At 45.2% G+C, this 14,791-nt stretch overlaps 1 protein-coding gene across 6 annotated transcripts; it reads left to right on the top strand.

Moving 5' to 3' along the window:
- The first annotated feature begins 1,886 nt into the window (after window positions 1–1,886).
- On the top strand, window positions 1,887–14,187 carry LOC136767522 (maestro heat-like repeat-containing protein family member 1). 6 transcript variants are annotated; one of them, XM_066721353.1, is made up of 24 exons: window positions 1,890–2,299; window positions 2,814–2,858; window positions 5,642–5,784; window positions 6,033–6,155; window positions 6,323–6,485; window positions 6,602–6,700; window positions 6,797–6,948; window positions 8,240–8,380; window positions 8,507–8,599; window positions 8,702–8,765; window positions 8,870–8,983; window positions 9,157–9,257; window positions 9,365–9,522; window positions 9,636–9,750; window positions 9,847–10,103; window positions 10,190–10,304; window positions 10,516–10,644; window positions 10,746–10,937; window positions 11,058–11,207; window positions 11,374–11,502; window positions 11,620–11,722; window positions 11,836–11,901; window positions 12,079–12,227; window positions 13,531–13,619. In XM_066721353.1, exons 2-23 carry the CDS (start codon window positions 2,837–2,839, stop codon window positions 12,219–12,221), a joined length of 2,772 nt encoding a protein of 923 aa, XP_066577450.1. In that variant the 5' UTR covers window positions 1,890–2,299; window positions 2,814–2,836; the 3' UTR covers window positions 12,222–12,227; window positions 13,531–13,619. The 6 variants fall into 6 exon arrangements, with proteins under 6 accessions (XP_066577457.1, XP_066577456.1, XP_066577455.1 ...); XM_066721356.1 differs by having other exon boundaries at window positions 12,079–12,265; window positions 13,531–13,617; XM_066721359.1 differs by lacking the exon at window positions 10,746–10,937 and having other exon boundaries at window positions 1,889–2,299.
- The last annotated feature ends 604 nt before the right edge of the window (window positions 14,188–14,791 follow it).

Here is a 14,791-nt window from a genome sequence, read left to right as displayed (position 1 = left end):
TGACATCATCTATTCAAAAAATGCCAGTCTGCAATCTCTCTCTCTCTCTCTCTGGATAAACTTGATACTCAGCAATACTCTGTCATTTGTGTAGATGCTGTATTTTCTGTATTCAAGCCAGAGTCTCCTCTCCTCCCCAGGCAGTGGCGACAGTAGTAGTGACCCAGCTCAGACTTCTCTGCCTTTTCTTCAGCTGGACACATGACAGAGGGCCATTGAGCAGGGGGTTTTACTTACTATAGTTAATCATATTTGTGACTTCAAATTGAAAGCAACTTTATTTGGCTATTCTACTAGAAAACATGTTGTAATTGTTCCTGCCACATTTACTTTATTACCTGAATTTGCCATCCTCTTTAATATGAGGAATGTATTTTATTGACTTGCCCACAGTGGGGAAAGTTCAATTTCAGTGCAGAATATATCTGTGGTGTTCAGGTGAAAGGAAGCACGTGTATATAATTGATGGATGCTAACATTCTTAAAATCATTACCACAAACGGGGCTACATGTGTGCTAAATGCATTTCTCTGTTGTTGCAATTGAACCACTTTGGAGCAGTGGAGTCAGCACAAGGACACAACTGACTTCTCAGTTGAGAAAGAAAGGCAGAGACACACAGGCCTGTATGAGCCAAAATTAATTCAGGTCTTCAAATCAAATCCATTTTACTGTGATATGCTTTGTTTTTCTGTTCACAATCCATAAATTATGATTGTTGTGGTTGAGATATGTTTGACCCAGACGGATTCTTTATTGTGGAGGGAAACAACAAGAAAGCCTGCTTTTGTGCAGCAGTTACTATTATTACACCACGATTTCTTCCTTTCCTGTCCGTTTGGCTGTTGGGAATGTGATGAAATGTCACATCCTGAAACTTGGAAAGAGTCCTCCTTTTGGCTTTAGACAGCTGGTTTACACTTTCAGATGGGAATAGTTGATAGTGTTAGAATTAAACAAAAATAAAAATTAGAATTATACTCTCCTACCGTCCCACAAGGACATTCAAAATGGGGAATTAGATGCCTGTTCTTTAAAGGGAGTTAATTAGCACTGAAATAAAAGTCTAAAAACAACCAAAAGAACACAAAAACTGTTTATCAAAAACAAAGGATTGCCAAATCCTGGTGAGGTCTGAAAACCAACACCCGTGTTGCTTTTGAACTACGTCTGGGTGCTGCATTCCTTCTCTAAAATAGTAAAGCAATATACAAAAATTATGTATCATTATTATTCTATATTATTACTATAACTATTTATAGTGTGCACAGTATGCAGTGTGTTCAACAGCTCCTTTCATCTCCCATCTGCCCCTTTGTAAGTAATAACTTAGGTAGTAACTCGGTTAGTCGTGTTGAAGGAGACAGGTATGACAAATCAAATTATAATTTAGAGACACCTTTAATTCGTTTAAAGATACCTGCACATATTTCAAGATATCTTCAAATAATTCCAGATATCTCATTTAAAGTACATTTAGAGATATCGCTAAATGATTTGCAGATATCTTTAAATGATTTAGAGATACCTGCAAAAGACTTCCTGTTTATTTGGAGATATCTCTAAATCAGTGGTTCACAAACCTGTCCTGGAGGACCACCTACCCTGCTGGTTTGTGTTCCAACCAAGCTTTCAATTACTTAATTGAACCCTTAATTTAACTAATCATTTCCTAAATCAGAGCCTTAAAATTATGTTTAACAATAGGGGTTTTAAGTTAAGTATTAAATTATATAAATACATTATTAAGGAACCAACTTTCTATCAGTTACACAATTTAAAGAGTAAAATGTAATCAAATTACTTCCTGTTACTTCCTGATTATCACTTCCGGTTAACAGTTCATTTATTTCTATGGAACTGAAGGAAACAGGAAGTGATAATCTCAGGTCGGATACAGGAAATCATTGAAAGATATCTCGAAATGAATGGGAAGTCATTCGCAGATATCTCCGAGTGATAATCTGTCTCGACACAGCTGTCTGTCTTCTCCGGGAGGCTGAGGCTGTTTTTCCATGTGACACAAGATGGCGTTGATCGCAGGATCGCACTGCGTACTTGGCTTTTTGACCGCTGGCTGGATGATTAATGCTTGGTGTTTTGGTGGGGAAAGACCACAAAATCCATATTTACATTTAATAAACTTTTCCTTGTAGAAACATTATCAGCTGTAATATATTCTTATTATAAGTCTCGTCGAGTAAACAAATCGAGTTCAATTATGACGTCAGAGAGGCGCTTTAACCCGACGCACAGGATGCGGATTCAGTGCGTCATGGATCCGCATGGAAGCAGCCGTGTGAGTATGAGTTAGCGCTGCAAATGTGCAAATGCGTGTCTGTTAAGATGAATGTGCTTATGAATTTATGAATGTGCTTATTTAGATGTGAGTCCCATAGGCTGTACTGGACAATAGTGTTGAACTTAATGTAAGACGCATTTCATATTGTGGACAATAGAAACTTCGGTTGTGAGGCTTTTGTTTTAGTGTATTTGTGACAAACCTGACATGTGTTTGCCTCCCTGCTGGATAAATTTACAATATTGCGATGCCTGCATCTCTTGCCTTGCAATGGAAACTGTCTTTGAACATTGGGATTCATATTTGAGTTGGCCATACTGAACTATACATCACTGCATTGTTTTATTTTAAATATTGTTGTTATTGTTTAAAAATACACTTTATAATTCTTTGACTTGATTTTCTTCACTCTAATGCACCAATGGTCAGCATACTGTGCTTATTCACACAAAATAATACAATCGATAAAGTGAAATTAAATGTAACCCAGAATTCTTCTGTTTTAATTTAGTATCAGTACACCTCCAATTCAACATGGAGCATTTTGAGGCCTTAGGTGAGTTGGCTATTTGTTTTGAGTCCTTTTTACTGATTCGTAATAAGAAATAAATATAGCTGCAAGCAGCAATGTAGGGGGCCAAGCATATGTGGAGTGATGTGACATATTTAACAGACTTAAGGGTTTCAGCCATGATGAGATTCAAACCCAGGTCTCACACACCACAGTGCAGTGATCGAACCACAACGCAGAATGGCCCAGGCTTCATAATATGGCTTCGGAACTGCTACACTATGATAATGCTAGTACATGAATATTGAAACTAATAAAGCTATAAGCAGCCAAACATCTGTAGGGCTATATCGTGTTTAACCAGGGGTTAAATTGGGATTTGTTATGTGGGGGGCTCTGTGGTTTCAGGCTTTCCAGGGGTGCACATGTGTATGCAAAGCCTACAAAATCTTATCAATTGACAAATTGTAAAATATAACAAGTTGAGAGAGCCCTCTGCTATGAACACTAACATGCTGATCAAAATCATTCTAGATGCTGGCAGTGTGCAAATGTACATCTGATGACAATACAATCTTTCTGTAGGCCTGTGCCCTCTCCTTTGTGTTAGTATCAAATATAGGAATGATGTAACCATTAAAGGAGAGAATAGAAATACAAAATATTAAGTAGAACAGTCTTTTTATTAGGAAAATTAAACTGGACTTGATAAAATCGTTTGAATACACCATACAGAGGCGGCCTGGGACTAAAAAGTGGTCCTGGACTTTCTAGCACAGAACGGCCCATGGTACCCAGTCCGCAACACACCGAACAGTCCGTCCGACACCATATGATCTGAAACTGGAGAACAGCAGGCGTGTAGGTGCTAGAGCATGCTAGTATGCTGCCGGACCTGAACAAATGAAAAGTGTTCAGGAGACCTAGGGGTTGAGTTTCAAATTTCGTGATTTATTTTCACGAATAAAAACGTTTCAAAAGCATTGGCTTTTGCTTCACAAATCTCACCCTGTGGCAACAAGCAGGCAGCCTACTGTACATGTTAAGTAGTGACTAACACAGGCCTAGCCTACCTTTTGAAGTCGTCTGTAAGCTTCCTCCTCTTTACCTCACTCATATCTTTTACCTCTGAAACTTTGAGATCGGATCATCGGTAGGAAATGAATTTGCGACGTACAGTCTTGTATAATACGAGTGCAAGAAAACATAAATTAAGTGACTTAACCTAATGTACACTTCACGACAAAGTGGCGGGAGCAGAAACATCACTCCGATTCCCTGTGGCTAACGCTACCGAAGATTTTTTGAAGCTCTGATGTAATCTTGTAACCTTTGGGGGCGCACCTCATTTATTATGTGCCACAAAAGCAACGCTTTTGAATCAGTGCTTGAATTAGTAAGAATGATAACGGTGTACAAAATATATATCCTATATTGTTGAAAATGAATGAGGAAAGTTGTAAGCCTATGGGCCGGGGCTCAGCCCCGAACGGCCCCGGCCCAATTTAACCGCCGTGTTTAACATACTTTTCAGTTTACATTAACTAAAGTCTTTTTTATTCTTACAATGAATACATAGACAATATAAAATTGTTAACCATTTCAATATTTGTAAAGATTACTATTGGTTAAATTTGTATTGGTAGTACAGCTCCCTCTCTTTTTTCAGGTACACGTTATACATTCATGTGGATCGCTTCATAAATGTACTCTATTATAAATCCAAGCCTTAATAGCAAGCTCCCCAGTGGCGCAGTTGGTAATGGCACAACATGCAAGACTAAGAGATGTTCTCGTATCTTGTACATGTCAACATCTGCATGTGTCTGAGTTGTTGTGATCGAATCCTGCTGAAAGGTTGGCTTGATGGTTGGGTTTTGGAGTATGTGGTCTGTACTGGAAGTCCCTACAAGTGGTGGCATTTTCTGTGATTGATAGATGTGTTATCTAAATGGATTGGATGACGTTTGTGAAAGTACAGACAAATGTAGTTTTATACATCTTTTTTATTTTATTTACAAATCTGAATATAGGTCATAACACGAAGTCATGCACCAAGTTTCACATCTGTCCCATTAGCGGTTTTGGAGAAGAAGATGATTGAATATTGTCTAATAATTGTCATTAATCCAATATTGGCACCAAACGATAAGGCGTATGAGCTTCAAATTTGTTGAGGGACAACGTCATATAGGTATCCAGTCCAGTAGTTTTAATTTTATGGCAATTTCAAATATATGGCGGAATAATAATAATAATAATAATAATAATAACTAGAAGTTGCATGCAACTTTTAAGGCATCCATGTATCAGTAGGTTTCAGATTTCAGCAGGCATTTGTAGTTTAAATGCATATGTTATTAAATGTGTTATTTTCAGTTTCAATCCAATGTAGCATACATTTGCGGTTTTAATTTGTTGTCATTTGAAGTATGTATTCAAAGTCAGTGGACTTTAATATCAATTCCTTCATTGTTTGCTTCAGTGATGTAAGGTTCAATTGTATTTTTCACTTGGTGAAATTCTGTCCAGTAGTTTTCATTTTATGGCCATTTGAAATATATGGCAGAATAATAATAATAATAATCCGACCAATTACAAAAGGTTGTCCAACAACTTCGTTGCTTGGCCCCCTAATAATACAGTCCTCAGTTTGGAAATACAAATATAGCAGTCCCTTTAAATATCTGGTATTTGGATGTCATCTGCACGTGTGTTTATGGAGTATCCTACAGAGTAATTAAGACATGAGGTCTGTGCTTAATTGAAGACTCCAGTGACAGACAGCAGAATGTCTGAATATTTGTTTGTTGGTATTGTCTCCTCAGTGAAGATGTTTGATCTTCAGCGGGCCCTTGAATCAGGCGCCACTGAGCAGCAGGTGCTGGAGAAAGTGGTGGCTTTCTCCGACGTGGCCGACCCAGAAGACTTCTTTTTGTGGGGTGTCGGTTTCTTGAGAAGAGACCACGAGGTGCGACTCCTTTGATCTGTCTGTCAGTAGGAATCATGCCTTCTTTCTTCTTTGTTTCTTCTTCCAGATTTGTGTTTTCTGCAGCTTATAAAGTGTGTACATGGTGTGATTGAGTTTTTGGAAATCCATACAGCTCTCAGTGTCCTTGTGCACAGAGGGTTCAAGGCTGTAATGCTGTCAGTCATGCAGAGAAGAGAGACATTGATCACATCATTCGTGAGCTCTTCCTCCTGTGTTTCTCTGCTCAGGTAGCCCATGAGGCCGTCCTGCAGGCCATGGGAAAGGTGCTGACCAGCCACATTGAAGCCATCAGCCCCTCCACAGCCGGGAAGGCATTCGCTATGGTTTCTGAGAAATTGGGCAGGGATGCGGTGAGTTACTCCCTCCTGTGAGGCGCTCTGAAACGTGCACATTAGACAAAGACCTTCCTGTTTTTTTGTATAATGATTCTTGTCACTCAGATATGTGCCAGATACACTGCTGTCCCCAGAAAGCCTTCTCAGACTCACCCTCCTCCTCTCGTCTTCCCCTGACCCAGAACGAGCCTCCGGAGAGGCGGCAGGCAGCCAGCGACATCCTGCTGGTGCTGGGGTCCCGGTTTCTCGAGGAGGTCTTGGCAGCTCTGGACATTTTGTTGAGGGCAGATGTGGATGCAGACCCCATGTTGCTGACCACTTTGGGACGTCTGTCACGAGCAAATGGTGAGTCTGCCTGCTGCTTCGATTCCTGAAGCCACTGTGCTTTGCCGAAGCCTGGCACAAAAGGGAACTGACCTGTTTTATTCACCTGACCCTAACCGCCTTCTGTGTGTGTGCAGTGTCTGGAATGGTGCCCCGTCTCAGGGACATTATCCAGAGCCTGATGCCCCTGCTGAACGGGGTCACCGAGTCTGAGGTCAGGATGGCGCTGTGCTCAGGTGAGTGAGGGTTGCAGCTGACTCCTGGAATGACAGATATCCGTGACGCGTGTGTCTCATGGATATTGACCCCGGAGTCTGTTTATCATTTCCCAGTGCTCACAGACTTCTCCGAAAGCATTCAGGACTTCTTTTCTGGCCCCAGAGGGAGCTCTGACCCGACCCTGAGGAAGCAGGACTTCTTTCCAATCCTGGACACCGTTTACTCATCTTTTCAGATGTGGAACAGGTTCGAACGGAACCTGCAGGTACGGGCCGCTGGGAAATGTGATTGTCAAATGTGGACTGGTAAATACGTTGGCCTGAAGTGCAAAACACAACTGCAAAAAGAAAAACACAAAAACAAAAAGCAGAACGCAAATGCAACAGGAAGAACACAAATGCAAAAATCCTGTTTCTGGTAAAAATATTGTAATCGGAGGCATTATCACGTGTAATACACACAATGTTATTTATATGAAATGTCCCTGCACTCTAGCATACATTGGTAAAACAAAAAGGTGTCTTAAGATCAGTGAGCACAGAAGTAGTATACGCAGACAAGATTTATTGAATCCTGTGATTTTTACCGAAAAAACATCCTATTTCATCGTTAAAGTATATATAAGACATCAAGAAGAGGGGGGGGACATCAATCGATTACTGTTACGTCGAGAGACATTTTGGATCTATTGCTTAAATACAATGTCTCCAAAAGGACTTAATGAAGAATTTGACTTGCATCCTTTTCTGTAATGGTGGGGGGAGAATGTATCCTTGTAAACGTATATGGTTCTTATTAGGAATATGATTAATTTTTAAATGAAATTAAGAAATTAACCCTTGCTTATGTTTAACAAGTTTTTGTTCGATATGAAATTGCATGTATATTATGTGTATTTATTCATGTTTTTTCAAGTGTCATGATCTGATTGTCTAAACCTGTTTTTTATGGTATGGTATTAGAGGGAGCCATGACCTACGCCTCCCTCTAAGCCCTCATGACAAAACAGTGCCAAAACTCGTAAACGAAAAAAAAACGAATGCAAGGAAACTGGCGGTGAAAGCAAAGATTGCAGCATCGCAACCAAAGACAGGGGCTCCAGTGTCTCCTTTAACATTATTTCCTTTCAATTATGTTTTTTTTTTGCTTATGATATAATTACTTTTGTTTACAATTCCATACATTTTGATTTGCTCTCAACATCAATTTTTTCTCAACTTTATTTTTTTATATTTTTTATTTTGAATTCGTTACTTATGGTGCCAATTTGAGCCCCTAAAGAACACAAATGCCAAAAGAAAAACACAGAAAGAAAATGAGAAACACAAAAACGAAAATAATTTTTGTATTTCCTCTGCCAGCTGGTTCTGCCAGGCACAGTGTGTTGGGGAGGGTCAGTTGTCTTCAGGGACAGGATTGCCACAGTATAAATCACTGTAATTCACCCTGTATACTGATAATCCTAACGAGCTGCCGTCACCCACTTGTTCTGAGTTGTTGCTCTTTTGCCCTCTTGGCGTTGCCCACACTGACCGGTCTCTGTGTCCGTCCTGCAGGTCCATGATGCGGTAATCAATGCCTTGGCTTCCCTGACGCCGCTGCTGAGCCCTGCGACTCTCCGGGCCAACCTAAGGGGGCTGATCGACACCACAGTGGTGATGTACAGACAGAGGTCCGACGGTGAAGCTCTGGTCAAGGTACGGCTTTCTGTGCTGACTGGGGTAGCAGGGGTGGGTTTAGATCAGACCGGCTCAGGTTAAAGGCTTGGTTTTATGTTTATGTTCTTATATAGTTTTTAGGTTGATACTTTTTCTTTATTGTAGAACGTGCGCTGCATCATCCTGGCGGCCTTGGGCACGGACCGGAAAATAATCCGCCCCTCTGTGTTCCCCCTGCTAAGGAGCCTGCACCAGGAGGTAGGTCCTATTCTGTGAAACCGCCAACACACCCCGACACACGGGCCCTGTGCAGCCGACTCTGTGCAGCGGGTACGCAGTGACCCTGTCTTTCTCCTTCAGATCCGCGCCCGTCGGGAGAGCCGGCTGCCTGTGGACGCGGTCCTGAGCGTCGTCACACTTCTCGGTAAGTCTCTCTAATTTCACTCAGGAGAGAGTCTTGGTTCTGATCCGCTGGCCTGTGTCGTGTCGTGTCCTCACTGCTCTGTGCTGCTTGCCTTATTCCCACAGCCACCGCCTTCCCAAAGTTGGTCGCCAGTCTGCTTATACAGTTACTGAAGTGCACCAGTGAGCCGAGCCGGGCCGCAGCTGGGGTGATTCTGGCACACCTCCTCAGCGCCGCAGGTACCGTCCTCCCCCCCGTCCCACTGCGCTACGGTGCTCTCAGTGCTGTCTGACCTCCTGCTGTGATCGGCACACACAGACACTCTCAGCCTGTAACCGTATTGTTTCTCCTGATCTCTGTGATTGATTCGTTTTCCTGTCCTTTCCATACCAAACCTCAAATCTGATTACAGGGAACACCCAGCCCATTCCAGGCCAGCCCTCCTTCCCCCGGGACAGCAGCTCCGCCTGCTTTCGTGTCCTGCAGGCCGGTCGAGCCAAGCTGACGAAGCAGGTATGGGCCAGTTTGGAGTCTCTCACGAGAGGAGAGCCCAGCCCGCTGTGTGTACTGTGCTGGGCAGCAGTGTAGTAGACTGAGTGTCTGTCTCCTCTGTCCTCCAGGTCCCTGAGATCTTGGATGCTCTGCAAACCTGCCTGCCCCACCTGGCTGACCGGCAGCTGAGAGTGGTCGCCCGCCTCGTGTCTCACTGCCCGGAGGAGCTCGTCGAGACGTTGCTGAACCGAGCCCTGCCGCTGGACCGAGCCCTGCCGCTGGACCGGTGAGCCTCACAGAAGTGCCTGTCCCTCACACATGATTGGCTCATGTGTCACAGTGTGTCACAGTGAGGAGCTCCCGTGTGTCTCTGTCTCACTGTGTTTCTGTCTCCCCCAGCTCCATCTGTGCGCTATGGAGGGCCTTGAGTTCAGACAGCAAGTTGTCCCGCAAGCTGCTGGCGTTCCTCTTGGGAAAGCTTAGCGCCTCACCTGCTGGGCGCCAGACCCTGGCTGTGAGTACATCTCTCTGTGACGCTTCCAGAGATATAGTGCTGTAAATTGGGTGCCTTCTCTCTGAGTGTGACCCTGTCTGTCTCTCCCGGTGTCAGGTGATTACTGCTGTGCAAGAGTTGCTGGCCGCCCCAGAGCAGAAGAGGCCCTTTCAGAGGGTCTTTCCCCGACTCTTTGGCACCCTACTTCTCCGGATGGGCCTCAGTGAGGACATCAGAGAGACCATGCTGGCCGTGCGGGCCTTGGTGCTACAGGCCCAGCTGGGGACGGTGTCGGAGCAGTTGGAGCAGGAAGAGGCCTGGGCGGAGCTGCCAAGCGCCGAGAGCCACACTGAAGGGGTCCGTCTCCTGGCCAGGTACGGGTATCTCTCCATCACAGGCTGCGCTGACAGGAACGTATTCATATTTACTGTCTCTTCACTGCCTTCCCTTTGTCCTCCAGGGCCATGGCTCAGCACGGCGGCTCGCATCTCCCCGGCATCGTTAAGGTCCTCGTCCCTTTCCTGAGCTCTGACCAGGAGCAGCACAGAGTCGCGTTGACGGCTTTCTTCTCTGAGGTGAGTGCGTCTCTGTTAGCGCTTTTCCACCGACGTGGTGCCGGTGCTGGTGTCGGAGCTGGTGCTTTGCCTGGGAAGCAGCTGAACTTTTTGCGAACTGGGTGTTTGTGCAATTGTTGAAATACAGCAGCAACAACAATATAAATTGTGTTTCTTCATGCGTTTAAACGTTTGGGACGTAAGTATTCCATGTACATTGTCTGCCTTGCAGCTGCTGTGCGGCTCAGAGAAACATTTGAGGGCCATGCTGCTTAAGAACTTGAAGCTCCGAGCCCAGGACCCTTCTGTGCCTGTGAGGTTGCAGCTATTCCAGGGCCTGCAGAGAGCCACGGCCACCCAGGTAAGGACAGTGTGTGGCGCAGGACCGCATGCCGCCGATGTTTCAATTCTTCTCTCGGGGGGTGTCCGTGCTGACGGGGTGCTCTGGGTTTCTCTGTGCAGGTGGAAGAACGGAGCCGGGAGCTGCTGGCCTTCCTCGGCTCGGGCCTGCAGGACGCAGACGTGGCGGACAGGCAGGTGGTCCTGGGAGCTCTGTCCGCCCTCTCGCAGCTCTTGCCCAACCTAAGACGGGACGGCGTCTGCCGGGATGTCCTTGCAGACGTCCTGCTTAGGGTCACTGCGCTCTGGGAAAGAGTGAGTCACTGTTTTGCTCTTCCGGCTCCGTGTCTCAGTGAGAGGTTTAAGTGTCCGGCCTGCAGGCTGTTGTGTTCAGTGTGTCACAGGCTGTGCCTGACCCTCTCTGCTTGTTTCCAGGAGGACGAGGCGCTGCGCTGCGCCGGCGCCACCATGCTGGGGGAATTGTGCCGGTGCCAGGCAGTGACGGCCCACATCAGAGAGGAACTGCAGGAGGCGCTGGTGCGTCTGGTGTTGCACCTCCCAGACTCCAGTCCAAAGGTGTGCAAGGTAAGGGCAGCTCAGTGGGCCGGGCATACCCAGGAGGGCCTGCAGCGGTTTTTAAGAATATAAGAAGAGTTACAAACATAGAATTTGAGACCTTGCGGTCAGATTGTGCCGCTATGTCATGGCATCAGTGCCGAGTGTTGAGGCTAAGCTTTTATCTCTTGTGCAGACCTACCACCTGACCCTCAACAACACTGGGTCAGTGCCAGAACTCGGCACCATCAGCAGACTGATCTACAAGAACAAGCAGGAGCAGGGTTTGGACTTTCGTACCTTCCTGGATGACCTTGCATTCTGGGTAAGGACAGTGTGGCCATTGTGTTGTGTATGAAGGACAGAGAGATGCTGCATGTTTGTGGCTCTTGAGTTACAGGTCTGCTGAGAGTCACAGAATCTGACTCCCTGTCTTCTCTAGGCGTCTAATTTCCCAGAGGCCCTGGGCTGGTCCTTCAGCTGCGCCCTGGACTGCCTGAGCAGCCGCTTTCCTGGAGTCAGAGCCTGCGCTGCCATCTTTACAGGTGAGGAGATGAGACACCTGGGCAGGATGTGGGCCCATGATGGAGCTCACAGGCACACTGTAGCCAAGATGTGTCCTGAATTGTGACTCAGTGTTGCTCTCTCTGACCCACAGAGTGCCTGATTAAAAACGCCCCGCAGTCCCTCCTCAGTCGTCGATGGATGGATCAGAGCATCGCAGGTAACGCAGCCCTTGAGTGCGTCAGTGTGTTACCGCGTCACTGCTGCTCTGGTCCTGGCTGTGTGTAAAGAGCCAATCTTTGTTGCCGGGCTGGAGTAGAGTGTGTCGGCCTGTCGCTGTGCCCTCTCTGTCACTTCAGCGCTGTGTGTTCAGCTCATCCTCTCCCTGTGTCTCTAGCTCTGACGCGGGCCCTTCAGGAGGAGAGCGACGCACAGGCAAGGAGCTGCGCCTCTCAGGCCCTGGAGTACTGCACTGCCTCCCAGCGCCAGAGGCCTGCGAAGGTGCCTGTGTGGAAGAGGCTCTTCTGCTGCCACCCATGAGAAGAGGTGAGGAGATGAGGTCTCCCCCTCAGCAGCTGCACAGGGTAACTGAGTGTCCTCTGACACACTGCTGTGTAGATGTATGACACTGTGGTCTCAGACACCCAAGTGTTTTCGATATACTGTGTAGGTGTGTTCTATAATTTCAATATTTAAGGTATTAAAATCACGCATAGATTGAAAATGTCAGACGAAATGTGGCCCCACATGCTTGTGTCCCTTATAATGAACTTTTGTGGTACAAATTCTCTAAACTTCACCAGCTAGGCTAGTTTTTTCAAATGCACATAATTCCTTCATTTCTTGTGGTATTTTCACCCAACAACTTCTCCAAATTTAAATAGGAGTGGTATTTCAACTAGCAATTTTCAAAAAAGATTTCCCATAGACTTTATTGCAGGAAAAAGGCCAATAGGTCAACATTTCAAAAAACACATTTTGTTTTTGTGAAAAAACTTAGTAGTAGTGTAATAGTTTGTCTAATCATGATCAACTATGCAGAATATTATATTACAGGTTGTCCAGTTTCATTTGATGAGTGTCACATACCTGTACTCCTTATAATGTCCATATTAAACACTTGCACACCTCAGAAGTTCAACCAGGGGCAAATGGGTGTAAAGAGTTATTACCATGTTGAATAAAACAGGAATCTGTACGAATGGAAGACGGTTGCTCTGCACGTGTGTAACGATCACATGTCACAGCACCTGAAATTAATCAATCAATGGATATGACTATTAACTGTTAAAACCATAAAAGCACATGGAACAGTAGTCACTTTTGAATACTTGTCTTTAAAGGCCCAGGGGAATCAAACTGGTTTCACGTTCGATGTATAAAATATCACTCGAGACTAATCGACAATCCAGCGTGTTTATTTCAGAGGGATCTGTTTTATGAGTGAGATGTCCGGCTCAGAAACGGATCAAAGAAAGCCAAGTGTGGAAAAAATCATCATTACTAATTGCAGTGAAGTTTCCAGTACTGTAAAAGACAAACATTACAAACACTTCACCTTCCTCCGGGCTTTCCCGGGTGACTCCGTCGTCGGAAACATTCCGTTAAAGACACTAAAAATACAATTACAGTCACAAGGCAGCTTGAATTAAACATGTCTGAACACGGAAGACACGCTTCACAACACGTGACATGCTTCTGGGTGGAAGATATTAGTGTACTGAGAGCTCTATATGTGCATTGTTTCTATTGAATAGATATTCAATTGAGAACCAATGAACATTCAACCACTCAGTCCCAGTCTGCTCTCTGCGCTGTACTAAAGACTCTCTCCTCCTTCCTACTGTAGAGAATGCCATCCCTGCTCGCCCGTCGGGACAGCATGGACAGGGGTGACACTGATTTTCATCACGACTCCTGTTCTCACACCATGCGGAAAGACGCTGTGTGTCTCCGTTTCAGAGCTGCAGAGGCTGCGCAGGCATGCAGGTGAGTCTGTTTGTGCTCCACATCCTCAGCAGTCTGGAGGGTCTTAAACACATCTGTGAACATGGAGGCAATATCGCAGGACTGTGCTGTGAAGACTGAGTCACAGTCACAGGTTACATCACAGCTGTTGCCATGAGTCTAATAGTGTGTCTTGTAGACTTTATATCAACCTTTTCAATACATGACATTTGAATCCTGCAAAACAACCACTTATGACTCTTAACTCCTGTAGCTCAGTATAGAGCGCGAGCTGCAGAGCCCCAGTGCCAGGCAGTGCTGATGGTATAAACTCCTCTGTATAAATGCACTGCTTTCTCTCCTCTCTGCTCCACAGTGGATGTGACTCTGGACCCCAATACAGCTCATCCCAAACTCATCCTGTCTGAGGATGGGAAGCAACTGAGACCTGGAGACAAACCGGCTGTCCCTGACAATCCGGAGAGGCTTGATCTTGGTCCCTGTGTCCTGGGGAAGGAGGGCTTCAGTTCAGGCAGACACTACTGAGTCCTGATGATTAGTGTAAAAACGGAGAACCACTGATCATCTCTCCTGTCCGCCACAGATCCTGTGTAATAACAGTGAGATTCAGATCCGTGCATCACAGGGGGTGACTGTATACTGAGACACTGAGACGCACATTATATACTGAGATACCAAGACACTGAGACACACACACTGTATACTGAGACACTGAGACGTGCACTACAGTGGGGGAAAAAAGTATTTGATCCCCTGCTGATTTTGTATGTTTGCCCACTGACAAAGAAATGATCAGTTTATAATTTTAATGGTAGATGTATTTTAACAGTGAGAGACAGAATAACAACAACAAAATCCAGAAAAACGCATTTCAAAAAAAGTTATAAATTGATTTGCATGTTAATGAGGGAAATAAGTATTGGACCCCTTCGACTTAGTACTTGGTGGCAAAACCCTTGTTGGCAATCACAGAGGTCAGACGTTTCTTGTAGTTGGCCACCAGGTTTGCACACATCTCAGGAGGGATTTTGTCCCACTCCTCTTTGCAGATCCTCTCCAAGTCATTAAGGTTTTGAGGCTGATGTTTGGCAACTCGAACCTTCAGCTCCCTCCACAGATTTTCTATGGGATTAAGGTGTGGA

This window comes from Amia ocellicauda, chromosome 14, assembly GCF_036373705.1.
Source record: "Amia ocellicauda isolate fAmiCal2 chromosome 14, fAmiCal2.hap1, whole genome shotgun sequence".
In the NCBI taxonomy this organism is placed as follows: domain Eukaryota; kingdom Metazoa; phylum Chordata; class Actinopteri; order Amiiformes; family Amiidae; genus Amia; species Amia ocellicauda.
The sequence above is the reverse complement of the archived record's forward strand: the minus strand, read 5'-3'. Positions and strand labels throughout refer to the sequence as shown.

Coding starts and splice junctions, on each gene's coding strand:
- LOC136767522 (XM_066721353.1), top strand. CDS start 2,837: ATGGAGCATTTTGAGGCCTTAG. Junction 6,486..6,601: donor ACGTCTGTCACGAGCAAATG/GTGAGTCTGCCT, acceptor GTGTGTGTGCAG/TGTCTGGAATGGTGCCCCGT. Junction 10,305..10,515: donor TGACGGCTTTCTTCTCTGAG/GTGAGTGCGTCT, acceptor TCTGCCTTGCAG/CTGCTGTGCGGCTCAGAGAA.